Source organism: Capsicum annuum, chromosome 10 (assembly GCF_002878395.1).
Source record: "Capsicum annuum cultivar UCD-10X-F1 chromosome 10, UCD10Xv1.1, whole genome shotgun sequence".
In the NCBI taxonomy this organism is placed as follows: Eukaryota; Viridiplantae; Streptophyta; class Magnoliopsida; order Solanales; family Solanaceae; genus Capsicum; species Capsicum annuum.
Window position 1 is genome coordinate 69051043 of NC_061120.1, and position 23111 is coordinate 69074153.

At 34.8% G+C, this 23111-nt stretch overlaps 1 protein-coding gene across 1 annotated transcript in view; it reads right to left on the reverse strand.

The window, feature by feature from the left end:
• Positions 1-12945: 12945 nt before the first annotated feature.
• LOC124887738 (ribosomal RNA processing protein 1 homolog A-like) overlaps positions 12946-23111 on the reverse strand; it is a 35139-nt gene continuing 24973 nt past the window's right edge. Inside the window, exons 3-6 of the mRNA XM_047397651.1 lie at positions 17991-18173; positions 17940-17949; positions 13753-13837; positions 12946-13002 (exon numbers count right to left, since the gene is read on the reverse strand). Of these exons, the coding sequence (XP_047253607.1) occupies positions 12946-13002; positions 13753-13837; positions 17940-17949; positions 17991-18173 (335 nt within the window). The remainder of the gene's footprint in view (positions 13003-13752; positions 13838-17939; positions 17950-17990; positions 18174-23111) is intronic.

The following is a 23111-nucleotide window of genomic DNA, read 5'->3' on the forward strand; positions in this document are numbered from 1 at the left end:
TCTCTAGCTCGAGTGGCTTGACCACTTAACTAACCCTAAAAAGTCACCATTTTGGCACATTCATGAGAAGCTCAAAGAATAGACTCAATCATCTTTTCATAATCCACCACACTCTTAAAAATACCCCTGACACTACCATCTGGGCAGTAGCAAACTGAAACAAAGTATCTGATCCCTTCATGAACTTCCAAATCTTCTTATAAACAGTAGAAATATTGGCAATACAATACCTGGACTAGGCATGGAAACATACCTTATTCTCAGCAACTGTCATGGAGCCCTGCTCCAAGTGAACAAACTTGTCTATAGTCTAATCCCTCAAACTGTACGGCATAAAACCTGTCCAAAAAGGCCTCAAAAAATAGATCGTAGGTCATGTCTAGTAAACTAAGAGGCCCATAACTAACAAGTGACCTTCATTAATCTCTGGTAATATCTCTTAACTGGTAGGTAGTGTAAGAAACTCTATATGACTAGAAATATCAATGGTTATACAACTTTCTCTTGGTAATCAGTCAAGAAATCATAGGCATCCTCGCCCACAGCACCATAAAACTTGGGCAGACCCAAGCGACTATATCTCTCAAAGCTCTTATGATCCTTAGGAGGCATAGTAAATCTAGAGGGCTGAGATCCTACCTGAAGGGGCATCAGGGATAAAGGATGAACTCCTATTCAGAATACCATACTCAAATATAGGGGATCCTCATGACCATCCCCTACCTCAAACCCATCTGTGACCCCTGGATTATCCCCTAGGAAAGGATCCCTCCTCAAATACAAGCTCAGCATCCCTAGCCTCATGGGATATAATCATCACTATCTATGCAGAAAAGAGTGAAACTTAGTTTAGAATATAGGATATGAAAAAACATTCATGATTAGGAACAAAATAGGGAAGTTTTTGAAAGATATTTTATAGCCTCTTGAAGACAGATATATAGGTCTACATACCGATTCGCAAGACTGTACTAGACACCCTATTTTTAAGATAATGAGACTAATGAACCTGACTGCTATGATACCAATTTGTCATGACCCAAAAACTAAGGTCATGATGGAACCTATAGAAGATAATCCTTGACAAGTAGGCCAATCCTCCAAACTGATATAAAATAAGAAATCATAAGACAAAACCTAAGGTGAGACCTTTAGAATGAACTCAGACCATACATGTACAATAATAACAGAATTTTGAAAGATAAAATATCATAAATCATCCTACAACCTAGTGTCACAATTTAACAACAATCTAATACAACTCAAAATCTGAAAGTACGATTGAGAATCCAAAAAAACTACAAGTTTGTCTCAGAATACAAAATATGACATAAACTTGATAGGAGAAGGTCTAAGGTCAAATTTGAAGGCGTAGACCAATACCTGAAAGTGTTAAAGATCACAGCACAATCTAAACTTCCATGTGGTGCACTTGTACCTGGAGCAATACCAAAAGGGCACAGTAGGGATGAGTATGATCCACTTGTACTCAGTAGTTATCATAGGCCGAATGAGCAATGTTGAAAAGAAGATACACAAAAATATTCTATGAGCATGTCACCTGCAATCAAAGAATATTTTAAATGGTAGCTCACCTACAATCAGAGAATTTTCTACAATAAAAAAATATCTCAAATGGTATTCTGAGGAAAGAATTTCCTTTCATGTACCTTGGTTATCCCATATTCTATATGAGGAAGAAGAAGGATTATTATTAATAATTGATGAATAGAATAGAAAATAAGGTACAAACGTAAAAAGGAAAACTTCTGTCATATGGAGGTAGAGCAGTGTTGATCAAGCATGTGATATAGAGTGTTCCTATACACTATTTGTCAGTAATGAATCCTCCTTTAAATGTGTTGAATTCTATTCAAAAGATTCTAGCTCAATTATTTTGGAGTAGTAAAATAGGGGAAATAGGTAGACATTGGGTGAGATGGTAGGATGTGTGCTTACCACAAGAGGAAGGAGGACTAGGATTCAAAAGAATTTCTGATATCTTTATGGCATTATTTTGTAAGTTATGGTGGACTTTTAGGAAAACGTCTTCCATTTGGAGAGATTACATGTTTAATAAGTACTATAAAAAGGAGCATCCATTAATGGTGATATGGAAATCCGGTGTAGGTGGATCCCAAGTGTGTAAAAAAATGTTAAATGCTAGAGATTTGGTAGAGCATTTGATAGTGTGGCAACTGAGAGAAGGGAATGTTGATTTGTGGTTAGCTAATTAGACAGGTCAGGGTGATTTGTATTCTTCAATAGAAGGGAATTGGGATGAGAATTGGCAGTATCAACAAGTAAAGGATATTATGAGGGATGGTAGATGAGATGAACAATTGGTTACAAACATATTCACACCAGAAATGGCTTAGCATATTTTAACCAAAGTAAATCCCCCAATAGGACAAGGTAATGATAGGCCTATATGGATTATAGAAGCAGATGGAGAGTTTACAGTGAAGATTGCTTGGCAATACATTAGGAATAAAGGACAATTGAGTGACATCTACAGGAGTATTTGGATTAAAGGGTTGCCTTTTAAAATATGTTTCTTTATGTAGAATTTATGGAGAAGCGAAATACCAGTGGATGATTATGCTAGAGATGGGGAATACATGGTCCATCTAAATGTTGGTGTTGTGAGGATCCTGCAGTGAGACACTTGCTCATGTCTTCAGAATATCATATTATGCTAATAGGACTTGGTCCGACTTTTCTTCTTTTGCAGGTATTTCTATCCAGGATTTGACTCTAAGGGGTACTATTCTTAAATGGTGGGACTTTCAGGTGAAAAAGAGATATCAACCATATTTCCATGCTTTACCTAGCATTATTCTATAGGAGTTATGGAGGAGAAGAAACAGAAAGAAGTATGATAATAAGAGCACAACAGGATTGAGGCTAATTTATAATATAACAAGGACCTTGAGGTTACTATTGATGGTCAGAAAACCAACAAGAATTTTTCCTATTGAATGGACACAAATTTTGCAGGAATTAGCCAATTCTAAAAAAAAAGATTAAGGTTACTAAAGTGATATGGGAGGTACCAGAAGAGGGATGGATAAAATACTATACAGATGGTAGAGCATTCAGGGAGATGATGGTGGAAGTTCATATGCTTTTTGTTTGAGAGATAGGAAGGGTGATATTCTATATGCTAAAGAAGAGTCACAATAATATGCAAATAGTATACAAGAAGAGTCACATGCAATTTTATATGTAGCAAAGCATTGTAATCAATCACAGTTGGACAAGGTAATCATTCAAATGGATTCTCTTAATTTGCAGAAGATATTAACCGGAATTTAGAAGTGTCCATGGAGTATTGCAAATATAATCAAGGAGATAGAGCAATACATACAAGACAAGAAAGTCAAATATCAACACATTTACAGGGAAGGGAATCAGTTAGTTGATCATCTTGCAAATTTATCCATTCACATAGGAGAGGTCATCATTACTAGTTTTCAGCAACTATAATAGAAAGGAAAGGTCATACTTAACAGCGATAAATGATAATTCCCTTACTTGAGAATTACACCTATAAGAGGCTAAAGGGCAAAGGAAGGATTAGGTAGCATAGTTTACATGCATTATATTTACAGGAAATAAAAACAGCAAAGGGAGAACATGTAGCTAGCCTAGTCTACTACAACCAACAAATTGGACTCTCAATATTATGGGAGGATCTATGGATCGATTTGAGCTTCTTAAACCTGGGTGTCAAGCAACTACCAGTATCTTCGTGGGTCTAAGCATGTCCTATCTACATGCCTCCCGGATCTAAGTATCACAGGACAAAAAGCGTAAGGTGCAGATTTAGAGTGAAAATGAGAGCACATAAGCAGATAAAGTACTACATACTTGAAGGTAGCAACATAACATAGTTTATTAGATCTCTCAGAGCTGATAAAAAATCTAGTCAAGGTCCCATTCACCGGAGAACTCATCTACAGAAGTTGTACTATCAGTGGGCAAGTAACAAGAAGCAAACTCAACAACATAAAGGAAGTTTTACTTACTTTTGTAAGCTGAATAAGCAAGCAAGTCTCGAAGAAAAAGGCACCTAGTTGTTGATCCAAAGAAAAAGGCAGCGAAACTCATGGTTGAAAAACGGAAGCTTCATCTTGAGAGGAGGCGTGAAGCTGATAGAGATTAGAAAATTTTATTTTTAGGAAACCCTACTGACTATCTTTGTTTTAAAGGGATCCAGGTTGGACCAGGTCACTGAAATAGTAATGGGTTGTTAATTGTATAGTGGGTTGGTCCATTAATTTTTGATGATTATTAATAAAATATCAAATTAAACCAAAAATAAAACACCTGCAATCAGACAATGTCTCAAATGGTATCTCACACCATCTCCACTAATAGTTCAAAATATAACACATTCAGGTTCGTAAAAGAGATGGAATGGATATGCATTTAATTAAGCATAAAAGCACAACACTAGAGATGCATAATATATGAAATACAATAATGATGATCATGATGGTATAATGTATCTAAGGTTATAACATAACCTTTGTATACACCTACGGAGTCTCAACGCTTCCAGGTAGGACCCATGGAGGGTTAGCAACCCATTTACTATCTTGATACTCAATCTCAATCTCAATCTCAACATCCATATCTTCACTCTAACTCGTGGGTTGCGGCAGAGGAGTTTTTCAAAATGTCTCATTTTCATCAAAATCAAGGTTTTAATGATGGTACCAATATACCATGAATGTATGTATGATATGAGGATGTAGAGATCACAACCAAACCAGTATGAATATCTCAAAATCCATTTAATAAATGTATATATGAGCTCAGAATCCAATCAATATATCAACCAACCATGATTATGTATACGCAATGTACCATAAGAGTTATAATGTCAATACATCAATAATATCACATTAACCCCAACTTAGATATTTCTATAATGATTATAGCAACCAAATGTATACACAAGGTCAGTAATAATAGATAATGCCCCAACACAGAACACACACAGTAAATATCATCACAAAGCACCAACAACAACAATGTAAGCCCCCATATGGGCACACACTAATTATTATATTATTTTCATGATTATTACCCATACCCATAGCATACTTTTTTTATAAATAATAACTATCCAGCATAGTCTAAAGAAAGTTAAACCATAACCTACCTCGTGATGACAAAATTCAAGCCAAAAGCCTTTCATGCAGACCTTTCCCCTCTTGAATGGCCTCAAAAATAACTAAAACATAAAAATATAGAATATACGCATTAAAAGAAAACCAATGATACACGTATTGCCTATTTTTAAGTTGGGGTCGAAACGGGTTCTTGAAACTGGTTTCTGAAAAAAGGTAAAATTGGAATTTTGCTTATAAACACCTTACCTGTGATTAAAGGAACCTACAGGAGAAAGCACAAGTAAAATGAGTTTAAAATGGAGTTTAAATCAAAGAAGAATCATTTTAGGCCTTCCAAGCCAAAATCCCAAATTTTCACTTTTTAAATTACAATTTAATAGGTTTTAAATGACAATAACTAAAGTAAATTAATTGAAATAGTGATTTGGAGCTTACCCAAGATCAAAGATGTAAGAAATCGCCCAAAATTATCTCAATTTGAAGCTTAAAGTCTCAAAGATGGAAGAAAAATCGATAAAGGAAGTTCTTATACTATACCAGTTGTAACTGCTAATGTAGTCAAATAACCACTAAAGTAGTCATCGCTTAATTAGTCGATCAATGCCTTAAGTGGTCTAGCCCATTAATGGGAGGCCGCTAATTGGTCTCCAAGCTCTAAAGCAGAGACTACAAAAGTGGTAGTGAGCTGTCAGCTGGACATCCACTTAAGCGGTGCCTGGTCTGCCAAAGCGATTGCACCAAATTTTTGTTTCATCAGCAACATTGCTAAAATTGGAAAGTTGTGGATCAAGCCCTCAAGATTCTTCGGAATTCTATGATGGAGACATCAAATTTTTGAAAAGAAGTCATTTTCAAAAAATTGACCCCTGAGCCCCTATTTCACAATTCCAAAACAAGATCTAAATGTGATCCAGAAGCCATAAAATCAAACCAAACACTCTACCAATTCAAAATTGACATTTCGATACGCAATACTACAAGTGTTGATCGAAATCTACTATAAGGCCTTTTTAACCTCTTAAAACCACAATCTTGCACACATCATTCCAAAATAAATTAGGAACTATACCAACCATTCCCACACCTCAGAAACATCTGTTGCAACCACAAAGAGTGGAAAAATGATCAAAACCACAAAAGTAAAAAAATTACAGAATCAAGTACTTAGGCATACAAACACAAATAACCATGAAGGAACCCACAATAAAGACAATAACATACAATTATCTGATTATTATAGTCTTTCAACTAATTATCATTTTCACCATATTCCACTAATTTTAATTTCACAAGTATCACATTAGCTGTGTATAACAATTACCCATGATAATATTTAAGCCTAAAAAGATTCTTAACAATTTAAACCATTCAAACATTGTTTTCAAAGGTCAAGACATGAAATATCCCGACATTACTATCAAAATTAAGTGCATCTAGCCCAAGTCAACTACACATGAAACCATAACCTAACTCGACCAAAGATCTTAGAATAAGAAAGCCACACCAAGGTTGAACTTTCCTTTCCTTAATGCCTATATTAGCCCAATCATCTAGAAACCAAACAATTATAAGAGTAATTAAGCCATTACTCTTTGAATAATTAATTTGGAAATTCAACCAACTAATTCTATATCGTCACCCAAGAGTCAATTAACCCATTAATAGAGTATAAAACCTTAAAGATTTTATGTTTTAAAGAATTTAAGGTCCCCAATCATCAATTTCACATTTTAGAACCACTAGTTCATGCTAGGAATCGATAATTAATAATCCAGAAGCAATTCTTGGTGATATTAATTTAACCCATAGGTTTTTCCTAAAATATCATAACCTTAGGGTACTAATTCCCACAAGTTTTACCATTAAAGATTGTTCTAATAATTCAAGAATATTAAAGGATTGAAAACTAAAGAAGATGGTGGAATAAATTTATCTCAACGAAGAATTTCTATCCAAGAAGTTGGAAAATTACCCCTCTAGGGATTTGGGATGAAGTTTATGTGTTAATAGGAAAAAATCCGTCAAAAATGACTTACAATATTGCCTAGTTACCGCTGTAGTGGTTAACTTCTCAGCTTCGACAGTATTTGATAAAACAACCATAACTTTTAAGACAAAGACGGATTAACAAACAGTTGAATGCATTGGAAGGAAAACTTAAAGATCTTTTATTTGGTGGATATTTACCCCAAAAAACTTTATATTATTGGAGATATGCTCATTTGAAATTGTCCTTAGTTTAGACTTATCTCAAAACTCAATTGGTAGGAAATCTTTCAACATAAATATATTCTAGGGTATTGTATGACCATAGCACATATCTTATGCACTACCATACTAAGGAATTAGTCCTATTACTTATGGTGAAAGACGTTCTCATATTTTATCACAAATATTTTCACTAATTACAAAATAGTCATTATATTAGATACCAATTTCCCATCGTTCGTCCCAAAATGGCCATTAGTGGAAAGGAGAGTTTTTAGCTTGATTCTCAGAGTTCAGCGTACACAATGTTTTCGAAACTAATGCAACCTCCCATTAACTTCTAACACAATTTGATAACACTTACCAGGTCGTCATTCCATAAAATCCCAACCAGCCTAAACACCATAGACCCCTACGATCTAGGCACAAGCATGACCTCTATAACTAAAGGAATATGATTCAACGTAAATTTTTTATTGAGGAACATCTATAATACCCTGAACACCACATGATGTTACATTGCATGAACATTTGGGATTAAAGCGGATATAGTAGGGAGGATGAAATTCTGTACTGCTGCAGTGACATTTTTTCCATTATAGTAGTGAATTTTTCTCGAGATTTGGTCCTATTTCAGGCTATTTCATAATACCTTTCTAGAAATTTGACATACGAACTAACTCTTTTACGGTAATTGCTCTAAATAAAGTTCTACCGACTCATTTTATGTGCTAGAAGTTTCTATGACTTACTTAATTCGTCCTCTAACACATTAAATACTAAAATTTTCCAATCAATGCACCATGATGTATCATTCAACACTAGTTCACAAAACACTAGATTCTTAACCAAAACCACACTACGCTAAGGTTGCCATCCATATGCTAGGAAAAAGTTTAGTGGGACACTTACCCCTAACCAATTCTATACTATCACAACACCACTAATTACACCACCGTGGGTTTTCGCTATCACATATATTTTCCACCACATCTAATATTAGTCGATTCGACCCTAGGACATATCTCAACCACTCAAGAGGCAATACCAACCAAATATTATTATGTAGAAAAAAAAGGGATATGGATATGCCAAAACTTATCGAATAAATTTACGCCCTTGATCAATTCTGCAACTAAAGATCATCAACCAAAATCAAGCCAACTTATTTCACTAACTTTATCAACTCAAATACAATACATTCAAGGTAAATTATTCACAATAATTAGTCCCATACATTAAGAATTTATGCAATATTAATCCATAATCAACCGACTACAAGGCCAGTATTATAGATTTACCTCCTCACTAAGTCTGTGAATATTATTTAACTATCACTTAATTTGCATCCTTAAAATTTAGCCCATTATAGCCATTCCTATCCATCATAGGTTTTGTACAATCGATTAGTCTACCTTTAGCACATTAATGCCTTACCCTCATAAGATCATTCTAGTTACTTAACTAAATAAGTTATATAATTTTCAAACAAATAGTTGAAGTTCAACTTACCCATATCAAGTAAAACCATCGTTACCATCTCCCCTTATCACATTATAGGAAGCAACCAATTTTATATACCTAGTTAATTTACCTTGCACTTGTGATATCAACTATGCAACCTACCTCAAGTTCAAGTCACCAAGGTTGTGTAAAGAAACTAAGTTCATCTCAGATTAACAAACTACTCATAAAAGCATCACAAGCAAGTTAATTCATTAATGGGGTTATCAACACAAGAACGACCCAATAGCACTTTAGGCCCAAGTATAATCATCAGACATTAGGATCGCTCAAGGATCTCAATTATATAATAAAATTTTGGACCACACATGGATCCTAAATATAATCATCAAAGTCTGAACCATACAAGGATCCTAACATATTGTCAAAGACCAAATCAAATCAAGACACACCTTCAATCACACCTAGCCTTTAAGATCCACCAAAATATTTATTTATAACAGCTTATACCATACCACTCATGTTCATATGTACTTTAGAATTTTGACCATCAAACTACCAGGTAACAGCACGATCAAAACAATAACCACCTACATAAGTAATATACATAGCATTCTATGATGCAACTTCTTCCTCATCAATAATCCAGGCACCTGGATAGTTCGTCGGGATTCAAACAAAAGTCTAGAAGTAGCACAAATAATAAAAGGATGATACATATATCAAGTTGCAAAAATAAAGACTCTGTTGATATTACATTTGATCCTTGCGATGTACCAGCCCTTTGGCCACACCTTATTCAAGCAACACATATAACAAATAGTTACACTTAAGATTTTTAACCATCACACAGTAAGTCATTATATACTGCACTTTGCATAATTCATACCATACATTACTACATATTATTTCCTAACATCAATTACTTACACAATATCAAGAAAGAAATAACAATTAACTTTCTATACTTCTTATTGGCCTCTACTAGTTTGAACGTCTTTTCCCAACCTTCCAATGTTAAAGTATACCAATTGGGACCAACTATTCCTAATTATGATGATAGACATACCAATAGGAATCGACTATAAACTACTTAGACTTAACCAGAGAGATGAATTTGAGATGGTACGATAACAAAGAAGAAAATGAGATAAATTCCTAGATATCTTATAGCTTCTTACAGATTTTATTGGACGTCAACACACCAATCTATGATACTCTACTCAATATTGTCTCTTAATCTGGGAGACTGCTAACCTGATCACTGATACTATCTTGTCACATCCCATACGGGAACCAACCTATACCTTTTCCAGATGAAAGAAGCTTGAATACCCCATCACTTAATTAATGTGGAACTTTAATAATTTTAAAAGTAATCCTTAAACTTTGTTATGTGAATGGCAATGTGAACCAATTATAATCATTTAATTTACTCCTTATACAATTTTAATTAATACATTTGATACATATAAGAAATGCAAAAAATAAGAAACAATGAATCTCCAGAAACTAGCCAAATCGATATAAGAGTTCTAAATAAGGAGTAGGAACATCCATGACACATCATCCATAAAAGATTGAGAAGGCAGGATCTATTGGAGAATAATTATCGTCATTACTAAAGAAAATTTTGTTGGCCTTCAATATGGATATAAACCTAGAAGGGAATATATTAAGTGTAGTATCAATACAAACCATACATACTGATAGGTATCATCGGTCGACCAGGGTTAAAAATAAATAATAATGATAACAAATAGGTAAGAAACATGTCTTAACTTTAATTTCTGTTACTGAAGTATATTCATACAAGTATTAATATTTACACTTAATTTCCATGTGAACCAACCAACAATTATAGGTTTTTCATATATTTATTCTTGGATAATACGATCTATATTACAATGTTCTTTCAACTCACGTAAGCATGTCTTTAACCTAGTAGCACTAGCTTTACAGATTTCACTCCATCATTAACTATCGGTATTGGAATAATAAAGACAACTGATAGTATCAACAACTTTACAAGAAAGGCATCACAATACACATCATGTATATAACAAGAAACGTCAGTTATACATAATTCAAGGCATACCTTATATTCACACTGAAAAATAATGCTCTATAACGGTCATCAACATAACTAATCCATTCAAGGAACCATAGTATCTCATCAAATACTCGGTCCACACAAGGAACCACTATTTGGTCCATGCAGGGAACCACCAACAATATATAAATATAAATGCACATTGAATGCATCTGAATGAATGTATATATGCATTTATGCATAATTTCTCTTCCCTTATCAAATCATCCACAACATCATATTTGTAATGATGTGGTACCCAAACTATTATAACTAACATATTATATTCATACCAGTATGGTGCCCAGTCCATCATAACCAATATATTATATCCGTACCAGTATGGTGCCCAATCCATCATAACCAATATACTATATTCGTACCGGCGTAGTACTCGATCCTCCATCATCAAATATCACAATAATGTGTATTAATATACAAATATAAGTAATAATTACAAGTAGTGCATAAAGGCAAATCACAAACATCCAATTGAAATCAGATGCAAGTAACTGTAATCGAAATAGAACTTACAATTTAGGATAACCAAGTAATAGCAGTCAATAATCACAAGTATGCTCGAAGGTGCAGTCACCACTTTCAAAATTAAGCATTATCAAATCTAATCATCAATCAAAGTATGTTTGAAGACCAATTTATTAGGTATTCATTTAGGAGTGTACATTCTACCAAGATTGATCTTTATGCTCTAATTCATCATCCTATTTTACTAACCAATCTGAATCTCTTTTATTCATATTACACTAATAATTTGGTTACTATCTAGTAATTGTTTCATTTAAGTCACAACTACATTTCAAGATTCTATCCTGTTTAGTAAATTTTAACTACTAAGCTCTATTCAACTTATAATTTTAATTTGGATTATCCACCTTTACATATCTTACTTTCTGACACTTGCAAACCTTAACCATATATTCTTAGGTGATATTGTAACATTATCTTATCACAATAAATCCTCCAAACTATATTCTAGCAAGCATATCTCTAACTTCAAATACACGTAATATCGATTCAGCCCTTTTTAAGACATTAGAGACTAGTTACAGTTTAGAAGGTCACATAATTCTTCTATAATTATTCACATTCATATAATAACTCTACAATTTATTGACCAAGTCATACAAACACAAATACCCATTAAGGAATTCATAGTCAATAACACACAATTAACTTAAAATTATGTTACTTTCAACAAACTATAATTCCCACCATATTTCACCAATTTTCATGCCTCAAGTATCACATCAGCTGAGTATAACAATAATCCATGATAATATTTAAGCCTAATAGAATTTTCAGCAACTTAATCCATCTAAACACTGTGTCCAAAGGCCTGAGACATGAAATCTCCCGACATTATAATCAAAATTAAGTGTATCTAGACTAAGTCTACTACACATGGAATCATAATCTATCTCAATCAAAGATCATTGAATAAGCAATCCATGCCAAGGCTGCTATTTCCTTTCCATTATATCTACATTAGCCCAATCATCCCAAAATCAAACAATTGTAAGAATAGTTAAGCCATTACTCTTTGAATAACTATTTTTGGAATTCAATCAACTAATTCTGTCATTATTCATGGTATAAATTGTTAAGCCAAGAGTATATTACCCATTAACTAGGTCTATCATATTCAACCTATCTCCATTGATGGAGTTTAGTGTCACGATCTAATTTACGAGTCATGATAACACCTACTCTATCCTGCTAGAAGGTAAACCAAACTGTAATCTGGAGTTAAATACAATGGGTTAACTTGGTGAAAAATGCCCGACATAGGAGGAAATCAATAATTAAAACTTATAAATAAGCATATTATTTAAAATAGATAAAAGATAGTCAACATAGATACCATCCTACGACCTGGCAAAACCAGTACAAGAGCATTTAGTAATAAGAATACAACCCATGTAACTAGAATAGCCAATACAATCAAAATCAAAACTAAAGACTGGACATAGAAAGATAGAATAAAATAGGTGACTCCGACTCCATGATCTCACCCTATCACCGGATATCAACACAGTATGAACGTCGATCAACAGTAGCAACTAGCACTCGAATCTACACCAAAATTGTATAAAAGTGTAGAATAAGTACCTAAACCACGGGTACTCAGTACGCATCATCAACTGATTGAGATAAATTGTGAAATAAATATAGTAAAGTGCAAGACAACATAACTAAGTCAAGGCATAGACAAACCTGAAGTAACTCCAACATCGTTGTGCATAAATAAGTAAATAACTATAATATTGCATACATAACATAAAGCATTAACACATGCAATAATAACTACAAAATTGGGTCCCATACACCAATTGGTGCAGAAAAGTAAATAACCCATTGCAAGTCCCATAAGCTTGGAAGGTACAAACAAGATAGAATAACCCACCACCGTCATTTATCAACTCTCATAATACAATTAGAATTCATCCAATTCATGCCACACTATAACCATTGATTGACTATATTCATTATTTGTTAATTAATCAACACTTATCAACTAACCACCATGTAACAACTATGTATCAATAAATCATCCTTTAACAACTAAACATCACTTATTAACTAATCATTATTTACCAACTAACCAGCATTTGTCAACTAATCAACATTTATCAACTAATCATTATTTCACTAGAATCCACTTATATCATACCACATTATAACAATTTTCTCATTTTCATACTTAGCTGAATTACTATTATCAATGCCATACCCCGATATCATCATATCATATTAAGTATGGCATCATAATATAATGTGTACATATATATACATATATATATACATACATATATATATACATACATATATATATCCGAACTTGAACCAGTATAAATATTCAACACTATCCTCATAAACATCATCATCAATATCATCCTCCATATCATCACTGTAATACCATCAATATCATTATCAATGTCATAGTCATCCTCTAGATTTCTATCGGGTATAAATAATCGATATCATCATCATTATCATATCCATCCTCCTGACGTCTATCGAGTATAAATAATCGATATCATCATCATTATCCTAACTTAAACAGGTATTTGTATAGTTCATAGCATAAATGATATCCGAACTTATATCGGTAATCATATTGTTATTATCAAGGCTAATAGCATAATCATTAGAGTATTTAATAGCATAACCATTAACATAGTATATTAACATGCTCAATAATCATAATCAAAATTGTGAGTTGTAGCATAATCAAAAGCATGATTTCTAATACAGTAAATGAGCGCGATCTTTAGCATAATCGCTAATACAATCAATAGGAATGCTCTTTATCATAATCCATAGCAAATTCACCAATATAATCAATAAACATGATCACTAACATAATCAATATGTATTATCAAAGCATAGGCAATAACTTATCAATAGCCTAATTAATGGCTTATCGTTAGCATAATAAATAGCTTATCATTTGTATAGTTGATAGATTATCAATCTCTTGATCAATAGCTAATTAATTGCATAATCTATAGTTTATTCATAGCATAATCAATAACTTAATCACAAATGTAGTCATTAAACATGACCTCTAGCATGAGCAATAGTGTAAATGCTAATATATCGATGAGCATGATCACTAGCGTAGTTAATAGCTCATTTGTTGGCTCAGTAAATAGCATAATTTATGGCTTAGTCAAAATTATAATCAAGGGTCTATTCAATAGTATATTTGGTAGCCCAATCAATAGCCAAATCAATAACATATTCAATAGCTCATCAAAATCTTAATCAATGATTCATTCATAGCATAATCGTTAAGCATTATTTCCAACGACGCCCATCATAATCATTAAGTACCAAGGCATCCCTATATCACCACAATAAATATTTCCTAGATATACACAAGTGTATAAAACATCTTCAATAACTATCACAAGTCTTGGCCTATGGTGGGTCAAAAAGAACACTTCTAAATCCCTGAAATCATTTACCAAGCAATGTCTATCCCGGACTAGGCTAAGGTATATAAATCCACTATTAGATGTTGAACAAGCCATAACTAGTCCTAGGTTAGCAATTCCTCCTAATGTAGAGCAACTAAGATAATTCCACCTAAGGTAATGGAAATTCGGGTAAGTCTCATACTAAACTTGAGTGATCAAGGAAATCTACTCATTAATTGAGTAACTAAGGTATTTTCATCCAAAATATGAGCATACAAGGTCAATTTCACCTAAGATAGGAATAACTAGGCTAATTATGCCCAAAACAATATCCATGATAGCCTAAACAGTTCAACTAACCAAAGTATAGCAATTTAGCACATCAACACCTAAAACCCATAACAAATCTAACACAATATCAAAAACGTACTATGAAGTAGCTTAATCTAACGAGGGGTAAAACCTAGCCTATTTGGACATAGAAGAAAGCTCAAAACATCCACTAAATCACCGTTTTTCCTTTCGAGAAGCTTCCACAAGATGCCAAGCTATCAAAATCACATTCAACTCATCAATACGAGAATATAATACCCATATTTCACTATTGAGCTTCAGGTCCAAAAATCACCCAAAATCTCAAATGGGTCCCATTTATGAAAAAAATATGCTTTCGATACCAACCCAATATTTCCTCATGCTCAAGAAGTCATTACCCTTAAGAATGGGTGAAATCCGAGCTAATTTGGGACTAAAACTGAGCCCCTAAGCTTTTGAGATTTTGAACAAAAAGTGGGAAATTCTACCATGAAAAAGGTGAAATCTTACCACAAACTTACCACAAATCGAAGGGAATAACAAAAATAAATGTTAGCCAAAATCCTAAATCACCCACAAACCACAATTCCAAGCTATCTCACTACTTAGGGTTTTAGCTCTCTTGGAATGGATGAAGAATGGGAAAAATCGTGCAAAAAGGGTCTCTTTATACTCATACTAGGTCCTCAAATATCACTATTACGAGACATGGCGGCTATCACACGAGTCCCTATCGCGATATAGGTATCACGATTGTGATATTTTAGGCTGCACAAAGGAGTCGCAATTGCAACACTTAGCCTTTTGATCGTGGCATCTGCTACCCTGCTCAAAAGAGTCGTGATCGCGGCCCAAACCATCGTTATTAGCAATGCACCAGACACAGCTTCTCTAAGTCTCCTCCAAGCCCTCAAGATTCATCCAAAATCCTGTATATACAAATGAACTATGTAATCATACCAAATTTGATGTTGCTGACTCAACGTCATAGTCAAAATTTCCATCCAAGGTGGTTTTGACAAAAAGTAGGCCCCACACCCAATTTCATTTTTCTTAACTTTCCAACAAATATGTCAAAATAATCCAAGGTTCCTTGGACCAAATCAAGAGTCCTCCAAGCCTAAAATCGACACTCTAGAGCTGCTGGAACAGTCAGAATTTATATTTGAGGTCATTTAAGTAAAAAAATTTCCTAGTGTGCATTTGGAACAAATGAAGACTTCAAAATAGGGAATTGGCTCGAAAAAATAAATGATAACCAAATTGTCAGTTCCAGCAAGACAAAAATGACTTAGGACAGCTATAGATAAGCTTTAACAGTGAAAATCAGTTGAATATGGAAAATGACCGAAAGGGTTATTACAATATCCACTATTAAAGGAACTTTCACCCGCAATAGTTAAGGATAAGGATGTACCAAAAGCCTCAAATAGTAGAGGATAATGGGTTCGTATCTCACTCTCGATCTCCCAAGTGGCCTCCTCTACTATGAGGTGCCTCTACTAAACATTAACAATAGAAATCTCCCTAGTGCGCAACCGTCTAACATTACTAGCCAAAATAAACACAGACTCCTCCACGAAAGCCAACCACTCATCCAACTAGATTGAGTCTAGCTAAGAACATGAGATGGATCAAGAATTTAATGTCGAAACATAGAAACATAGAAAAATAAATGGACAACAGAAAAATTTAGAGGTAAATCTAACTCATAAGCCATCTCACCAACTGTGAGAAGAATCTCAAATGGTCCAATATATCTCCGGCTGACCTTGCTCTTCCTCCCGAACCTCATCATACCCTTCATAGGAAATAATCGTAGGAATAGTTAATCAGTAACTCCAAATCTCAAGGCACGGAGTCTACGATCTACATAGGCCTTCTACCTACTCTGAGCTGCTCCCAACCTATCCTGAATCATCCTGACACTATCTATCGACTCCTGAAGTAAGTCTGTACCACAGGGCCGAATCTCAAAAGTCTTAAACCATCTAATTAAAAAACGACATCTCCTACCATATAAAGCCTCAAAAGGCACTATCTCAAAACTCGAATAATAATCATTGTTATTTGCAAACTCTGCTAAGGCTAAGTATTCCTCCCACTGGCCTCCAAAGTCCATAACACAGGCTAGGAGCATATCCTCGAGCAACTAAATAGTCCACTTGGATTGGCCATCTATCTGTGGATGGAAGGCTATACTAAGATCCATCTAAGTACCTAACTCCTCCTAAAAGGCTCTCTAAAACCTAGAAGTGAGCACAAAACCCCAGTCTGAAATAATAGATATGGGCATGCCATGAAAATGGACTATCTCATGCACATAAATACAGGGTAACCTCTCAGCACAGAGAGACATCTGAATAGAAAAAAAAATGTGTCGACTTGGACAACTAGTCTAAATGGCCTAAATGCCATCGAAATAATGAAAAGTGCAAGGCTAACCACTAATGAAATCCACGGTAATCTTCTCATTTTCCACTTGAGAATTGGTAATCTCTAAATCAAACACCTAGTCGCTGTTACTCGACCTTCACTTATTAATAATAAAGGTGACAAGGTATAAAATCCGCCATATCTCTTTTCATGCCATTCCACCAGTAATATTGTCTCAAATCTCTATATATCTTAGTTCTGCCAAAATAAATAAAATATCTAGAGTTGTGAGCCTCGTGTAGAATCAACTGAATCAAGTCATCAATCCTCAAAACACAAATGCATCCATCAAATCTAAAAATCCCTTATAATCTATGGTGATCCTCTCTGACTTACCTCTCAACACCTGTTCACAAAGAAAGCAAAGCTTACTAGCCTCAAACTAACGATCCTGAATCTGCTCAAAAAGTGAAGACCTCGCCTCAACAATAGCAAGAATCCTCCTAATGTCTGAAATATCAAGGTGAATCATCAAGTTGGCAAAGGACTGAATGTCCCATGCCAACGGTCTCTGAAAAACTGAAATACAAGTCAAGCTAGCCATACTAACTGTCTTAAGGCTCAAAGCATCTGCAACCACATTCACCTTGATTGGATGATACAACATAGAAATATCATAATCCTAAAGCAACTTCATCTATCCACATTGTCTATGATTAAGCATCTCTGGGTCATAAGATGCTAAAGACTGTGGTGATCGGTGAATATCGCTCAATGCACACCATAGAGATAATGCCCCCAAATCTTAAGCGTGAACACAATCATCGCCAACTCCAAATCATGTGTGGGGTGGTTACACTCATGAAAATTAAGTTGTCTCAGAGTATAAGCAATAACACGACTATGTTGCATCAAAACACAACATAGACCAACACCAAAAGCATCATGATACCCAATGAATCCTTCACCCACTACAGGAAAATCTAGAATAGAAGATAAAGTAAGAAACTCTTTAAGCGTTTCAAAGCTTGACTCACACTCCTTGAACCATAAAAAAAGAACCTCCTTTCATGTCAATCTGGTCATAGGCATTGAAATAGTAGCAAAACTTTCTATGAATCATTTATCATAATCGACCAAACTAATAAATCAACAAACCTCAGTCAGAGATGTAGGCCTAGCCCAATCACGAATAGCCTCAATCTTCACCGGGTCAACCATAATCCCATCCTTAGACACCATATGCCTAAGGAATTTCACCAACTCAAGCCAAAACTCACACTTATAAAACTTCGTAAAAAACAATGATCTCTCAGTCTGGAGCACAATCCCTAAATACTGCATATGCTCTACTCTACTCTTTGAATACATAAGGATATCATCGATCAACACAATCACAAAGGAGTTCAAAAAGATCTGAATACTTAGTTCATCAAATCAATAAATATTGTTGGGGCATTAGTCAACCCAAATAACATCATCAAGAACTCATAATGACCATAATGGGTCCTAAAACCGATCTTTGAAATATACTCATCCCAAATCCTCAATTGATTGTGACTAAATCACAAATCAATCTTAAAAAACATTGTCGCTCCCTGAAGCTGGACGAAAAAAAATCATCAATGCAAGGCATAGTATAATGGTTCTTTACTGTCACCTTATTAAGTTGCCTATAATCAATACACATACGCATGGATCTATCCTTCTTCCTTATAAACAACACTGGAGCTCTATAAGGAGACGCATTCAGTCTAATAAGACCCTTATCAAGAAGATCCTAAAGCTGAGAATTCATCTTCTTAATCTCGATAGGAGACACATGGTAAAGTGCCATAGAAATATATCAGGTGCTAGGATCAAGATCAATAGCAAACTCAATCTCATAGATAGGGGAAATACCAGGAAGGTCGATAAGGAACACATCAGGAAACTCACAAACTACAGGAATAGAGTCAACTACAGGAACAGAGTCAAGCGACGGACTCTTCGCACTAGTATCACAAATAAAAGTGAGATTAGAATCACAACCCCTAAAAATAATCCTCAAAGAAAAAATCTAAGAAATAATCCCCATCGGATCATGGCTCACCACTCCCTGCCACAGACTGGGCTATACCAGGTATGGCTAAGGTAATAGTCTTGGCAAAGCAATCCATAACAGGATGATAGTGGGATAACTAGTCCATGCCCGGAATCAAATCAAAATCCACCATATCCACAACAATAAGTCAGCATGAGTTCAACATCACTAAAAGTCAACATAGGATCTGAACACCCAATCCACTACTAAAGAATCACCCACGGGAGTAGATTGCTCAAAGGTACAGATAATAAATCCTAAGATAAATCTAATCGTCGAGCAAGCAGATACATAAGAATAAGTGGATCCCAAATCAAATAAAGCAAGGGCCAACTAACGGCACACAAAAATTATATCTATAATAATAGTATCCAAAGACTCAGCCTTAGGCCTAGCAGGTAATGCATATAACTGACCACGCCTGCCACCTGGCTGGGCTCCTGACCAACCTCCTATCATGCCTTTCTAAGAATCTCCTCAAGTACCTTGGAAACCACCCTTATAACTCTGAGAACTACCTCTAGCTAAGGGATGAACTACTCTAATAGAGGAAACACTCTGAGCTAAAGTAATAATAGCCCTACAATTAGAGAAATTTTGTGAATAGTGATTACAAGCTCCACAACTATATCATATACTAGGAGCTAAACTAAAACCAAAAAATCCAAATAACCCAGAATAACTACCACGTCTAGAATGGCCAGAAGATAAACCTATCAAAAATTGACCACTACCCTAACCAAGGCGATCACTAGCACTTAATTGACCTCCATCACTAATCTGAAGCAATGGCTGAACAGGTCAACTGGATGACTGAGACTAATAGGATGGACGTGGAGGATATCTACCATGAAAATAGCTACCTCTAAATCAGGAACTATTATGGCTCCTACGAAAATTTCCCTAATGTCTAGGTCTCTTATTGCTGTCCTCACAAGACCCACGATATATCACTTTCAACACCTGAGCATGATCAGAAACCTCATCAAAAGACCTACCCACAGTAACTAAACTCTGAGAAGACATACCCTAATAAAGCAACAAACTCTCCATACTCAATTCCCAAATAAGAAGTTGCATGCCTAGCTAACTCGTGAAAATAAGCCTCATACTCCACAACTATCATGGAGCCCTGCAATAATCTAGAGAACTGATCCCTCAAACGATCCCTAAGGTTGTGAGTCATGTACTTCTCCAAGAGTATTTTGGAGAACTGAGTCCATGTTAAAGAAAAAGATCCAGTAGGTCTAGAATTGGTCCCCCCCTGTACTTTCAATTGTACTTGCTATTGTACTTGATTATTCCTTCTCTTTTGTTGTTTTATTTCTTTTGGATTACTAGGAAGGTGCTTGGAAATTTTATTGAACAAGTACTACACTCTTTTTCCTCTTTTTTCAAGATCAAACACCCACTTTTGAATATTCTTCTTTAACAAGATATGAAGGTAATGAAGAACGACAAGAATATTCAAGAGTTCACCAACATTTAACCACTAGGAAAATGACCTCCAAATTAGAATTTTCTTGAAGATCTGAGATTACCTTGCCAAGCCAAACATAAATACCACAAAACCAGCTAAAAAATGCCACAACTAGAATAGCCCAAAATGTGATCCACCTCAAATACCTTCAAACTCAAGTTCAACAATGGTGGATAACTCAAAACAACCAAGATCTAGCTCAAATCTTAGATCTAGACTCTATTAATTCTAGGGAACAAGGATCTAGCACTAGAAACTTACAAAACACACAAAATCTAAGTAGATCTAAGCTTCAAAAATCTGCCCAAACACAAAAATGAGATTATCAAAAAAAATTTGTGAGATTTTTGATTTTCTACACTTCTTCTAGTGTTAGGAACAAGGATCTAACACTAGAAACACACAAAACACACAAAAATCAAGACTCAAAAAATTGAAAAACCCTAAAAAAATGAAAAGTATTTTTTTTTTGGATTTTTCACTTTATTTTTGTGTTGATTTTCTCAAGGTAACAACAATCCAAAGCATAGAATTGTAGGAAGAATACTAAACGTGGCTATTGATACCAAATGATATAAGAATGACCTAAAGAGATGAAGACTAAGAGAAACAAGATAACAAACAAATCCAATAAAGTACGATAGATAGTTTGACATACAAAATTACAAGAAATAGGAACCAAACCGTGTATCAAATGATAAGACCCGCAATAACAACACCAAACTCTTATGGTGACCGCTAAGGGAAGTAACTCTGCCTTACAACCACCGTTTCTAAGGAAAGATCAATAATGACTTTTCCAACCCCTACACTACTTGGCTTTTCCAAGACCTACTCTACACTCTCAAAGAGAGAAGAAGAAATTTTTCAATGATTTTCAAATATCTATAATCAACTAATGAAAAGATAAGCCTAAAGAGTCAATTTATAGCTTATTACATAAAAGACCAAAATACCCTTAGTGAAAAAGAGCTCATATGGAGTGTAAAGAAAAGGCACAAAAAGTCTAAAACACCCTTAATGAGTGTTTACACTCTAAGGACGCCCCTCCAATGCTCGAAAGTCATGGGTCCCTTCTTCTTCTTCTAGCTTCAAAATATGAAACCTGTTGGAACCCTTTGGTAGGCATCAACACAAGTCCAAAGCAATCTTCCAAACATGGTTTTTCTCTATTGTAACTTAAAATGAGTCCTCCATGCATGTCCTTGTACTCTCAATATGACCAAAGCTTGAATCTTCATGTTTGGGCCTCGAATGATGTCATCAAAAGCTATGATAGCCCTTTGGCTCGTATCAACCACCAGTTAAACCCAAAAATTGAACCAAAGCATCTCTGAACACTAAAGAAGAAATAAACCTTGGTCGAGCTTAGGCTGGTCCCTGACCCATTGCTGGCTGGGGTAGAAGAATCTCTAGATCACGAGTGGAAATAAGATCTGGTGAAGGCCCCCTCTCTTGGACCCTATCTGGGGACACATCTCTAGGTTTTCCATGACCTCTAGGTTGTCTGCAAATAGGAGTAGGGTCCCTAAGCTAGGTCTTAGGACCCTCATATCGTATAGCAATAGCACGTGTTCTAGACATGTGTGGAAAAGTAAAATCAAGGAAATATTCTATAAACCAACTCAGACTTTTAGTACGATATGAGCGAAAGAAGGGAAGAACTCCTAAGAATGTCCCATAGCCTCCCAAAAATAGGAAACGGGCGTCATCATTCTGATCCATAGGACTCTACTAGACACTTGCTCTAATACTAATAATATCGGTGAAAACTAGTCTCTGATACCAATTTGTCACAACCTAATTTATGAGTCATGATGGTACCTACTCTATTCCTCCAGTAGATAAGCCAAACCATAACTTGAAATTAAACATAATGGGTTAACTTGGTGGAAAATGTCCAACATAGGAAGAAATCAACAAGTACAACTTATAAAAAGCTTAGTATTTGAAATGGATAAAAGATAGTAAACATATATACCATTTCATGACATGGTAAATCTTG